Source organism: Myotis lucifugus, unplaced genomic scaffold (genome assembly GCF_000147115.1).
Source record: "Myotis lucifugus unplaced genomic scaffold, Myoluc2.0 scaffold_189, whole genome shotgun sequence".
Taxonomy (NCBI): domain Eukaryota; kingdom Metazoa; phylum Chordata; class Mammalia; order Chiroptera; family Vespertilionidae; genus Myotis; species Myotis lucifugus.
In genome coordinates this window covers 1,456,310-1,469,241 of record NW_005871237.1, presented here as the reverse complement: position 1 = coordinate 1,469,241, position 12,932 = coordinate 1,456,310, and the positions used below count along the sequence as shown (strand labels likewise).

General features: G+C 41.7%; 1 protein-coding gene across 1 annotated transcript in view; it reads right to left on the bottom strand.

Annotated features, from left to right (window-relative positions):
• Nucleotides 1-583, bottom strand: part of LEMD3 (LEM domain containing 3) — an 81,365-nt gene extending 80,782 nt beyond the window's left edge. The window contains exon 1 of the mRNA XM_023760661.1: nucleotides 51-583. Coding sequence (XP_023616429.1) covers nucleotides 51-562 — 512 coding nt within the window. The 5' untranslated portion in view covers nucleotides 563-583. The remainder of the gene's footprint in view (nucleotides 1-50) is intronic.
• Nucleotides 584-12,932: the final 12,349 nt, after the last annotated feature.

The window sequence follows — 12,932 nt, the reverse complement described above, 5'->3', positions numbered from 1 at the left end:
CGCTGGCCAGGGACGCCGACGCGGTTTGAGCCCGCGGAACTGGAGCGCACCCGGTCTCTCCTCCCGCCGCCGCCGCCGCCGCGCCGCCGCCGCCGGCCTGGTCCCGCGGGCTCACCTCCACGTCCGACTCGTCCGAGCTGAAGCCCAGCAGCACTTTGCTGCCGGCCGTGGGGGCGGACGAGGCGCCCCCGGGCCCTCCCACGGGGTTCTCGGGGCCGGAGGCCGACACTCGGCCCAGGCCCCCAGGAGTCCGAAAGTGGGCGAGGTCTCCCGACACCGGCCGGACCCCCATCCCCACGGCCCCCGCCGGAGCCGGTCCCGTGGCGGCGATCGAGGCGGCTGCCGTGTTATTGTTATTACTGTTCCGCGTCTTGTGGCCGCGGCCCCCGGACCGGTGCTGCTGCTGCTGCTCTTCCTCTCGAAGCTTCTTCAGCTTCTTGAGGTAGACCGGGCGGGTGCTCTCCGTCACGGGGCCGGGAGACAGGCCGTAACGGCGGAGCTGAGAGAAAAGCTCCTCGTCCGAGAGCTGCTGAGGCGCCGAAGCCGCCGCCGCCGCCGCCATTTTCTCTCCAGGGTGTTTTACAAGCTCCGCGCTACCGGAAGTGACGCGCCGCCCTAGACCCTGAACTAGACCGGGCTGCGTCGCCCGCCCAGCGCCGCGCGCCGCGGCCAATGGGAGGCGCGGGAGGAGCTCACCTGAGCGGGAAAGGGCCACCTGGGCGCCGTGCGGCTCCGGGGCGGCGAGGCTTCCCACCCCCTCCCCTCGGCGCCCGCACACGCGCCCCCTGCCTCCCTCCCCTCCCCTCCCCTCTTAGCGCTGTCCTCCGCCCTGCCCTTCCCAGAGCCTCCCCGGAGCTGCCTCTCGCTCAGCCACCTTGACCTCCTGCTTCCCGGACCCTGCCACGGGGCAGGAGCAATTGAAATGCAATCTCCCTGGAGGCTCCCGACGTTAGTTTTCTGTAATCCAGAACCCCTCTGCGAGGGGAAGCCTCCCAAGGCTCAAAAAGAAACGGCCAGACGAGATTGGTGATGTCCCTGCCTGACTCCAAGTTCGCTTTGCATGTTGTCTTCCTGCTTGACTTACAAAAAAGAAAAAAAAAAGTGAGTTTCCCTCGCTGCTCTTTTTTGAGAAGCCTCCACTCTAGGGAGAAGATACAGGGTAGACCAGTCACAATATAATTTTCTTCAAAAGTAAGGTCTATTCACGTCCTTCGTTTATTGTAAGGTATTACCATGTTTTTCCCCTTTTTAAATCTGGTGACCTCGATAGGTCATCATTTTTTGTAATTGAGAGAGCCTATTATTTGCTTCATTCTATGACTTAGCACCTTTCTAACCTACAGTTATTTATCTTTGTAAATGATTGCTTTTATGCATCTATATTTTTAATTATTTATTTAAATTTTTTATTGTGTTGGCTCTTTGGGCGCTAAGCTCCACCAGCAGAGGACCCTTGCTTTCATTGTTCTCAACGTCAGCCCTATGGTAGCCTAGTAGTTCAATAAACATCTGTTGAAATAATTAATGAATTGCAAAGCTGGAATAGTATGAGGTTAATATTTTGGCATGGTATTAAATAGTGGCAGATGAGGAGGAGAAACCTTCACACCAAGTCAAAAAAATATAAAACAAACCATTAAGACCTAGATATCCAACCCTCTCATTTACAAAATGAGAAATGAATCCCAGAGAGGTGAAATTTGGCCAGTTTGGTAAAGATTGTTTCCCTTTTCCTCAAACTCTGGCAGAGCTGACGCTTCGTGAGTACTTACACCCTGGTAGCTATACAGCAACACCTAGCACAATATCTGGCATGCTATAGTAATTTTTGGTCGAATGAATTATTTTACCCTATACACATCTACAGAAAAAAAAGTTAGTTTAAAACTTAAATACCAGCTTTTCAATATCCTGAATCCAACAGCAAAATAATAGTAACCTGAACTTTTGATTTCTCTTAGCAAAAGTTCCTTTAAAAAAAGACAAGACTTGCCAAACCGGTTTGGCTCAGTGGATAGAGCGTCGGCCTGCGGACTGAAAGGTCCCAGGTTCGATTCCGGTCAAGGGCATGTACCTTGGTTGCGGGCACATCCCCAGTGGGAGGTGTGCAGGAAGCAGCTGGTCGATGTTTCTCTCTCATCGATGTTTCTAACTCTCTATCCCTCTCCCTTCCTCTCTGTAAAAAATCAATAAAATATATTTAAAAAAAAAAAAAAAAGACAAGACTTTTATCTGGAGGGGCACCTAGTTGTTCTTTATCAACAGACTTAAAAATCTACAAATGTTCCTGAATCTATGACTCTTAAAGCACTTTTAAGGTGTTCAACACAGTACATTTTAGCCACTATGATGATCATGATCCAGGATTTATTACCATAATTGGCTGGGTGGGGAGTCAAGTTGTTACAAACTTACCTGAGCTGTGTCTCCCTGTAGCAGGGTGGTTAGGCTTGGGTGGTAAACAACACTGGATATGGACCCAGCCCTGTCTCTCTTTTTCTTAGTTCAGCATTTGTTCCATACCCTACTGGCTCTTCAGGTAGGAATCATGGAAGTCTGTTGGTTCAGCCTCTGATTTTCATGAACCTTAAATACCCTTCTATAAGGATTGTAAGGCCATTTATATTTCTGCCTGTGGCTTTGAACAAGTTATTTAACAGTTCTGAGCCTTAGTTTCTGTGTGAACAAAGGAGGAAGGATAAGGATTAAATAAGAGTGTGTCTGCATAATGCTTAGCACCACACCTAACACACAATGTGCACTCAATAAATGTTAGCCAATAATGTAAACCCAAGCATTGTATGTGTGTTTGGTGGCATGGTTCATGAGAACTCCAAGTAACCGCAATTAAAATGCCACTGCACAGATAGAAATATAAATGGTGAAACTTTTATATCAGCTTATATTGAAGGACCTTCTAAAGAATGATATGAAACCTAACAATATGTTCAAATAAAGATATTGCTGAGGGATCATTTCCTTAAAGGATTTAAATAATCAGATTTAATAGTTAATGAAGATGAAGGGCTTTGCAACCATGATTCTTGGTCATTTTAGCCCTTGGGGGCAGCAAGGTTTCTAATGAATTAGGAATTAAAGGTCTCAGAGTCTCCAAGTTATATGACAAATCATAGCCTCTGTGAACTTCAATTTATCCTTTTCTAAAATGTTGATATTGCCTACCTTTTCTGGCACACAATTAGTATTCAGTATTTGTTGAGAATGATGAATAAATACTGTTTGTGAAAATGCTGTTCAAATATGTTGTTTACATATTCTATATTATAGCCAGATACTAATAACAATGAAAACTACAATTGATATGAGCTTTACACTTTACAATGAGCTTTCATATACATGGGCTCATTTAATCTACAAGAAATCTTACCTCTGAAGATACTGATTTATTGTACAGAACTATGGGGTTATAATTATCCTTTGTTTGGATGTTTGATCAGATCTGACACTTGCTCAGAACTTTCATTGCCTCAGCATTTTCACTACTCACTTCCAACATTCTCCACATTTACCAGTAGATCTTACTCCTACTTCCAGATTGGCTAACTTTTAAAGCATGAGGCTCTAAATGGGCAATCTGCAACCACATATTGACAGGGAATGCAATTTCAATTTCACTCCTGCTTCCAAAAATTTGACTAAGGGAAACATTTATGATGATTTCCAGAAGGATTGCCAGTCCATCTTTCCCTCTAGATTTTCTTTTTAAGAGAACAATCTTTTTTAAAATATATTTTTTTTATTGATTTCACATAGGAAAGGAGAGGGAGAGAGAGATAGAAACATCAATGATGAGAGAGAATCATTGATTGGCTGCCTCCTACAGGCCCCCCACTAGGGAACAAGCTCACAACCCAGGCATGTGCCCTGACCAGGTATCAAACCATGACTCCTGGTTCATAGGTCAACACTCAACCACTCAGTCATGCCGGTCAGGCATCCCTCTAGATCAGGGGTTCTCAACCTGTGGGTTGCGACCCCTTTGGGGGTCAAACGACCCTTTCACAGGGTCGCCTAAGACCATCAGAAAACACATATATAATTCAATATTGTTTTTGTGATTAATCACTATGCTTTAATTATGTTCAATTTGTAACGATGAAATTGGGGGTCACCACAACATGAGGAACTGTATTAAAGGGTCGCGGCATTAGGAAGGTTGAGAACCACTGCTTTAGATATTTTTAATTTTATCTCTGTCTTAAGCCTGCTCTTCAGAGACCAGTGTAGCTTGAGCCACATTACTAACACCACACTCACCCTGGTTCCCAGTAAAATACCTTTCCCCATGTTGCCGTTTATAGTTATGACATCAGCTTACATTGAAGGACCTTCTAAAGAATGATATGAAACTTAATGTGTTCAAATAAATATATTGCTGAGGGTTCATTTCCTTAAACAATATTCTTTCTGGTCTCAGTATTAGAAATAGTTGCACTTTTCCAACAACTCATTTGCTTTTTGTTTTGTTTTTGCTTCATTTTCTTTTTAATGGTGGTGAAATTCACGTGGCATCAAATTAACCATTTTAAAGTGTACAATCAGCGGTATTTAGTACATTTACAATGTTGGACAACTATCACCTCTTTCTGGTTCCAAAACATTTTTAATCACTGCCAAAGTAGATCTTGTACCGATTAAGCAGTCCTTCCCTAGTTCTCCCTCTCTCCAGACCCTGGCAACCACTAATCTACTTTCTGTCTCTATGGATTTAACTATTCTGGATATTTCATGTAAATGGAATCATACCATAATGTGACCTTTTTTTCTGACTCCTTTCACTTAGCGTAAGTTCATCCATGTTGTAGCATGTGTAGTATTTACTTCTTTTGCTGAATAGTATTTTGTTTATTTATTCATCCATTGATAGACATTTTGGTTGTTTTCACCTTTTGATTAAGGTGAATAATGCTGTTATGAACATTGGGGTACAGGCATATGAATACCTGTTTTCAATTATTTAGGGTATATTCCTAGGAATTACAGATTATATAGCAATTCTATTACTTTTTGAGGAATCACAAAACTGCTTATTTGTTTTTAACTTTATGGATGGACACTGTTGGTTTGCTGACTTGCTATGTATCCCTCTTTGAGAAAACAGCCAGAAAATTCAGACTCAAGTATGTAGTACAAATGTAGAAAGTGTTTAGGGTCCCATCACATATATTTTATAAGTTATTGCCACTGCTGATGCCACTTAAATTGCTTAATTTTATTTTTGTATACTTCATTTTTAAAAAATGGTTTTAACTTTATTTTATCTTCTTAATATGACATGCATGTTTTTAGCTCCCTTTAATCATTTTGTGAAAACCATACAATTCCTCTTGTTGTAGGCAGTGGGAAGGGCACCAGGTGTCTGACCTGTGGGGTCAGATGGGACCTGGGTCAGCAACTTCGGTACTTCAGTTCTGGCTGGGAAAGAATTCAGAGCCAAGACCCACACTGTAAGAGAACATTGATTTGGTAAATCATAGAGGTAGAAGAAGTAATTCCTAGAAAAAATGGGCTTAGGAAACAAGCTATAGAGGTAAAGGAAGGGCCCTTGGAGCTTCGGAGTGAGGAAGCTAAAGGTAACAGGCCTGGGGGCAGGTGGAGGGGAAAAGTCCTGGGAGAGTTGGTTGTGGGGGGAGGGGAGAAGAGTGCTCTGGGTCCTCTGTCCTAAGGGTTTTAAGGGTGGACATTTTAGGGGAGGTCCCAGGAGAAGATCTCAGTAGAATATTCAGCAGTTTTCCTGGTGTGTCCTTTTAAGGTTGTGGTCTTCACTGACTGATTAGCTGGCACCAGGGCAGAGGGTCATTACTCAATGCATATGGTCCTGACGTCAGCCCGTGTCTGGTTTTGTTGCTTATCTGGGCCTGGAGCTGGAATACAACTGAAACATAGATGTTATCTCTAGGAAGGAAAGGTCAGGGGGTCCCACCCACATGACCAGCAACTGGCTCGGGGAGGAAAAATCACCTTGGGGTGAGGTCCCACCCTACAAGTGATTGTCCGTTGCTAGGCACCTGGGACTTTCCACCCTGGTGACCTTCTATACCGGCCCATCGTCCTTATCTGTCTAACTGCCTACCACACTCTGACAATCCAAGGAGTAGGTTTTATTAATCATCTTTTTACATATGAAAAAACTGAAGCTAGAAAAGTTACTTGATTGCCCAGCTGGTGTGGCTCAGTGGTTGAGCACCCATCTATGAACCAGGTGGTCAGGACTCAATTCCCAGTCAGGGCACATGCCTGAGTTTCGGGCTTGATCCCCAGTGTGGGGGGTGCAGGAGGCAGCCAATCGATTATTCTCTCTCATCATTGATGTTTCCCTCTCTCTCTCTCTCTCTCTCTCTCTCTCTCTCTCTCCTCCATTCCTCTCTGAAATCAATAAAAATGTATTTAAAAAGAAAAAGAAAGAAAAGTTACTTGATTCAAGTCTTAAAAGAGTTAGATGGGAATCTGAAACCCATGACCTCCAAGTCCAAATTCCTTCTTCTTTCCATTACAGCATACCACCTCTTGAATACCTTTCTTCAATCATACAGTAATATATGTAAAGATGAACTTAGTTCCTTCTTTTGTCAACCACCCTAAGAGGAAAATGTCTATAATGGAGTGAGGAAGAAGTCAAATCTTTTACAGTTATATTATTCCTTGGTTTTGTTGCTATATACAGAAACTAGAAAGGAAACTCAAAAATATAGAACTGATTATAACACTTAAGTTTTTAGCAGATCAAAAAAGTAACACTGAAGAAAGACATGATTTGCAGGGAGACCAGTAGCAAACTGTTGGAATAAGCGAGAATAATGGAGAAAAATAGATTTCAGTTAGGAGATTAAAAAAAAAAGTAACAATATTATAATGATGTTATCACTTAACTTCTTTTAAAGTGCCTCAACAATGTATTCACTAGTTTTGATTTACAAGATTCCTGATGTTTATTTTTCTTTTTAATTGCTCAACTTTTATTCAACACTAACACTGCTTCTAAAGAAGAAGCCAGAATAAACAGACTAAAAATACAACATGGTATTGAGAAATGTAGGACAAAATTCTTATCCGATGTTACTGTGAGAATCAGCCAAAAAGTTTCACAGCAAGAGCATCTGTTTTATTTTTCTGTATATAACTCAAACAGGTTAGGAATAGTCATATGATTCAAGTAAACAACATACATATGGTTGATAATTATATTCTACTCTAACTATGGAAGAAGACAAATAGCTAAATCATATACTAGAAGTCATGGAGAGCATTTCATATTCATACATGATGGGCAAGGGCCTCAAAATTAGAAGGTTTGAGTTCTAGTCCCAGTTCTGCAATTAATTAATTGTAGCAATATTTTACATTTTTATATTACCTCATAGTCTACAAACCCTTTTCATTTTCTCAATCTTTACACCAACCCAAACCAGCAATCATTATTATCTCAGTTCTGTGGATGAGAAAACTAAGGCTAGAAGGTTCGATCATTTGTCCTTTGTGAGAGCTAGCTAGGGCTGACATCCAAAACCACACCTAGGTTGTCTAACCCTAACTTCAACATTCTTCTTTCCAGCCCATGATGGCTCACATGGGTAGATTGCAGTGCACAGAATGAGTCATTTAACCTTTTTCTTTTAGTTTCTTCATCTCTAGAATGAGAAAGAAATACTGCCGGGAACCAATTCCAGCATGTCATAATTTTGAGAGTTTCATCAAAAGGTTGATGAAACTTGGGGACTCAACAGGGTTGAGTCACACATGTAGTCACCTGTTGGGAATGGCTAAAGGCATTTCCCCAAACCTGAATAGGAAACTGATTGTGGCTGCCAGACAGTTAAAGGGCATCTTAATTTCCATGTTATTGCCTCCTACTGGCCAAACACCTGAACAGCCATAGGCTATTCCCCAAACTGACAATGCTTCTGTACCCTTTGAAATCTTACCCTTTGAAGTATATTATCTCCACCTTGCCTTAGGACAAATTGTGTTAATAAAAGCAAGGGTCCTAGACAAGGAGGGAGTCTTCAGTTCCTTTAGCTGAAGCTCCTCTGATCCCCAATGCTTTCAAAATTACATCTCGTCTCCAGACTCTTTATTAGTCTCTGGATTCCTATATCATCTGCGCACAGCCTTTTCCAGATTCCTGAACCCTTCTTGATGCTGGGACAAGAACACCGGCAAAATACTTGATCAAGATCCCATAAAATCAAAAACTTTCTGAAAGCCCTTTCTTATAGTACTTACTAGAGGCCTGGTGCACGAATTCATGCACCAGTGGGGTCCCTCGGCCTGGCCTGTGGGATAGGGCCGAACCGGCTCTCTGACATCCCTCGAGGGGTCCCGGATTGCGAGAGGGTGCAGACCAGGCCAAGGGACCCCACCAGTGCACGATCGGGGCCAGGGAGGGACGCAGGAGGTTGGCTAGCTAGGGAGGGACTGCAGGAGGGCTCCAGGGCATGTCCAGACCATCTCACCCAGTCCCTATCGGCCAGATCCCAGCAGCAAGCTAACCTACTGGTCAGAGCATCTGCTCCCTGGTGGTCAGTGCATGTCATAGCGAGCAGTTGAGCAGCCTTCACATGTCATTAGTATATCATGCTTTGATTGGTTGAATGGCTGACCGGTCGACCGGACACTTAGCATATTAGGCTTTTATTATATAGGATTGTACTTTTTATTACAGCTACTTATACACTTGTTTTATTTCTCCCACTATACTCTATGTTCCTTGAGATAAGGGTCTGTGTCTTATTGAAATGTGTATCCCTCTCAGCTCCTAGCTTATTGTTGAATGTGTTGAATGAATAGTAAAGTGATACCATATATCACAAAATAGCATTTAGAAGACTTTATGGTGACATATAAACAAGAAATACATTAGGGATAGGACTCCTGTGTGATTATCTGAAATCAGGAGAGAAATGCTAGTCTAAATTGAGCATGAAGTTTAAGGAATATACCTGCAAAGAGGCTCCTGACAGGCTGCTCTACAGGTTTGATTTCCTTAAGTAGCAAATGGCATTTTAATACCTATGATTTCCTGCCCTACATCATATAAACAAAGAGATCTGAACCCCTCAGTTTATGATTATTCCTTCTTTTCAATGCAGTCCTTTCTTTAAATGACCTTTTATTTGAAGTAAGAGAACTTCAGATGCAAAAGGCATAGAGAATCATCAGGTTTGTATTTCACATGTTCAAACTTTGGTTAATGTATCCGTTGATGCTTCCTGTGTGTTCTTCACAGAAGCTTAAGCATGGACAGAGAGGACAGCAGGGGGAGAGAGCCACTATTCGTGTTTGTTGATGGGATTGAGAATTTGCTCCTGACCTCTGCTGCTTGCTTCTCTCTGAGAACATTTTCTGCCCATCCACATAAGAGAGATGTTTAGAGTTGTGTGTGCTTTCATTGTTCTATTGGCCCCTGAAGAACAGGTCTACATGAGCAGCAATGCTCCTTGGGTTCCCCTCCCTGCTACAGGCCTGAAACTTCTCTCAGATGGAGCTGGAACTATTTTAGGTTCACCTCATTTGTTCCCCTTTTCTTGGAATCACTGTCCTGCATTGCCTGATGCCCATTATTATGACACTGTTGTTTCACTTTATTTTCAGTTGTTTCAGGTTAGAGGTCTTGCTACTCCATCTTGGCAAGGAGTGTAAGTCCCAATAAAAGGTAGTTTAATTTACTGTACTAAACTCTCTACATTTTTAAAATATATTTTTATTGATTTCAGAGAGCAAGGAAGAGGCAGAGAGAGATAGGAACATCTATGATGAGAGAGAATCATTGATTGGCTGTCTCCTGCACACCCCCCACCAGGGATCGAGATGGCAACCTGGGCATGTGCCCTTGATCGAAATCGAACCCAGGACCCTTCAGTCTGCAGGCCAACACTCTATCCACAGAGCCAAACTGGCTAGGGCCTGATTTTGATGTTTATCATTCTCATGCATCATTTCATTCCTCTTTGTCTCTCTCTCTCTCTCTCTCTCTCTCTGTACATACACACTATATAAATACATAATATATAAAACATGTTTTAGTTATTTGAAAATTTTATATATGATATATATTCATTATTCTGTAACTTACACTTTTGTTCAATATTGTGAAATTCAGACATATATAACTCTAGTTCACTGTATCCAAACAATGAATGACATGTTTACTTTTTAGCTGCTAATGTATATATTTTCAAGTCTCTGATTAAGACTACCTGGTTTGTTCATTTGTTTATTAAATATTTATTAAGTACTTATTGTGGGCCAAACATTGTTCTAGGTGATGTGGATACTACAATAAACAAAATAGACATCCTAGACCTTACATTTAGCTTAGAAGACAAGATAGACATTAAACAAGTAACGTAATATGTCAGTTAGTGATGGAGCTAAGAAGAAAAACAAATCAAGATAAATGGGATAGAGAGTAAAGGTGACAGGTAGATGATACTGTTTCATATAGGTGGTTAGGAAGACCTTTCTGATAAAGTAACATTTGAGCAAGATCTGAAGGAAGGGGGGAAGTAAGCCAGGTGAATATCTAAGGGAGAAGGGAATGGCAAGGGCAAAAACCAGGAGTGGGAATGTGCAAGTGGAATCATGCTTGGAACAGAAAGAAGGCCTGGATAGCTGGTGTAGGGAACGGGGATGGGACATGAGCCAGGAGGGATGAGGTCTGATCAGTGGTGGAGGAGTACAGATCTTGGAGGGCTGTTCGGCCATGGTAAGACCATGGATTTCACTCTAAGTGAAATGGGAAGCCATTGTAGAGTTTTGAGAAGCAAAGCAACATGATGTAACTTTATTTTTTAAAATTATCTTTATTGTTAAAAGTATCAAAAATCTCCCTTTTTTTTCTCATTGACTCCCCCTCCCCCCACACCACCCCCAGCCTTCACCACACTACTGTCCATGGGCATTCATGCATGTAAGTTCTCTGGTTAATCTCCTCTCGCCCCACCCCAACCCCATCTTCCTTCTGAGATTCAACAGTTTGTTCCATCCTTTTATGTCTCTGCATCTATTTTGTTCATCAGTTTATTTTGTTCATTAGATTCCACATATGAATGCGATACTTGTTTTTCTCTGACTGGCTTATTTCGCTTAGCATAATACTCTCCAAGTCCCTCCATGATGTCTCAAAGGGGAAGAGATTCTTCTTTTTTTACAGCTGCATAGGATTCCATGGTGTAAATGTACCACAACTTTTTTATCCACTCATCTACTGATGGGCGCTTGGGCTGCTTCCAGATCTTTGCCATTGTAAATTGTGCTGCTATGAACATAGGGGTACATACATTCTTTCTGAGTGGTGTTTCAGGTTCCTTAGGATATAGTCCTAGAAATGGGATCACTGGGTCAAATGGCAGTTTCATTTTTAATTATTTGAGGAAATTCCATACTGTTTTCCGTAGTGGCTGCACCAGTCTGCATTCCCACCAGCAGTGTACTAGGGTTTCCTTTTCTCCACATCATGGCCAACACTTGTTGATTTGCTAATGATAGCCATTTTGACAGGTGTGAGGTGATACTTATTGTCATTTTAATTTGAATCTCTCTGATGATTAGTGACTTTGAGCATTTTTTCAAATGTCTCTGGCCATCTGTATTCTGCAAAGTGGACATACAGATGTCCAAGAGACATAACTTTCTTTTTGAATCTGTTTACACAATTTACAACTTTTTGAATCTGTTCTGTTGAGAATAGACTTTAGGAGAAGTGGGAAAGGAAAGAGATAAGTAGGAGGCTATTGCAAGAGTTAGGTGAAAAGAATTATGGTTTGGAACAGGGTGCTAGTGGGAGGACGTGAGAAGCATTTGGATTTTGAATGTATTTTATTTATTTTTTATTTTTAATCCCCACCCGAGGGTGTTTTTCCATTGGTTTTTAGAGAGAGTGGAAGAGAAAAGGAAAGACAGAGAAATATTGATGTGAGAGAAACACATCAATTGGTTGCCTCCTGCATGAGCGCTGACCGGGACCCAGGGTGGGGAGGAGCTTGCAACCAAGGTACATGCTCTTGACCAGAATTGAACCCGGGACCCTTTGGTCCGCAGGCTGCTCTGTCCACTGAACCAAACCAGCTAGGGCTGGATTCTGAATATATTTTAAAGGTAAAGCTAAGCAGGATTTGCTTACAAATTGGACATTGGATATGAGAGAAAGTAAATAATGAGTCCAAGGTTTTGGGGCTGAGTACCCAGAAGAAAGGAGTGGCTATTTACTGAGATGTAGTAGCCTGGGGATACAGTAGGTGTTGGGGGGAGTAAAGAGATTTATTTGGGTATGTTATGGTTGCGACTTCCAAGTAAAGGAGACTGGTAAACAAATGTATACACAAGTGTGGGGAAGCTCTGGGCTAAAGTTCTAAGTGTGAGTACCAGTAGCAGAGAGTTGAAAGTTAAAGCCAGGGAAATTAGCAGTCTAGAAAGGAAAAAGGTGAGACATGAACCTTGAAATACTCTCATATTTAGGATAAAGAAGATAACAAGGAACCTGCAAAGGAGACTGAAAACAAGCTAGTGGTGAGATGGAGGAAAACCAAATGATTGATGTCTTGGAAACTGCTAAACCAAATTTCTAAGGATTTCCCCTCAATCATACACTCTCCCTGTGGGTAAGGATCTTCCCATGAAGGCCTATGGCTGATTATTTCCAAAATGATAAGGAACTCCAATATATGCCTATATATTAAGAAGTAATAATAAAATTTTAAAGTTGCATTATAGTAGTGGGATTATTATAATATAATATTAATTTTATTTTAACTGTCCTAAATGTTTAATCATGTTTTTAATAAAAAATGAGCTTCATTAAAAATTTTTTTTTGAATTAACATCCCAATCTGTCATTTTTTTCTATTGTACATATTAGCCTAGGTTCTCTTCTTAGCATTTTGGTATTTTTCAGTCTGCAGGCCGATGCTCTA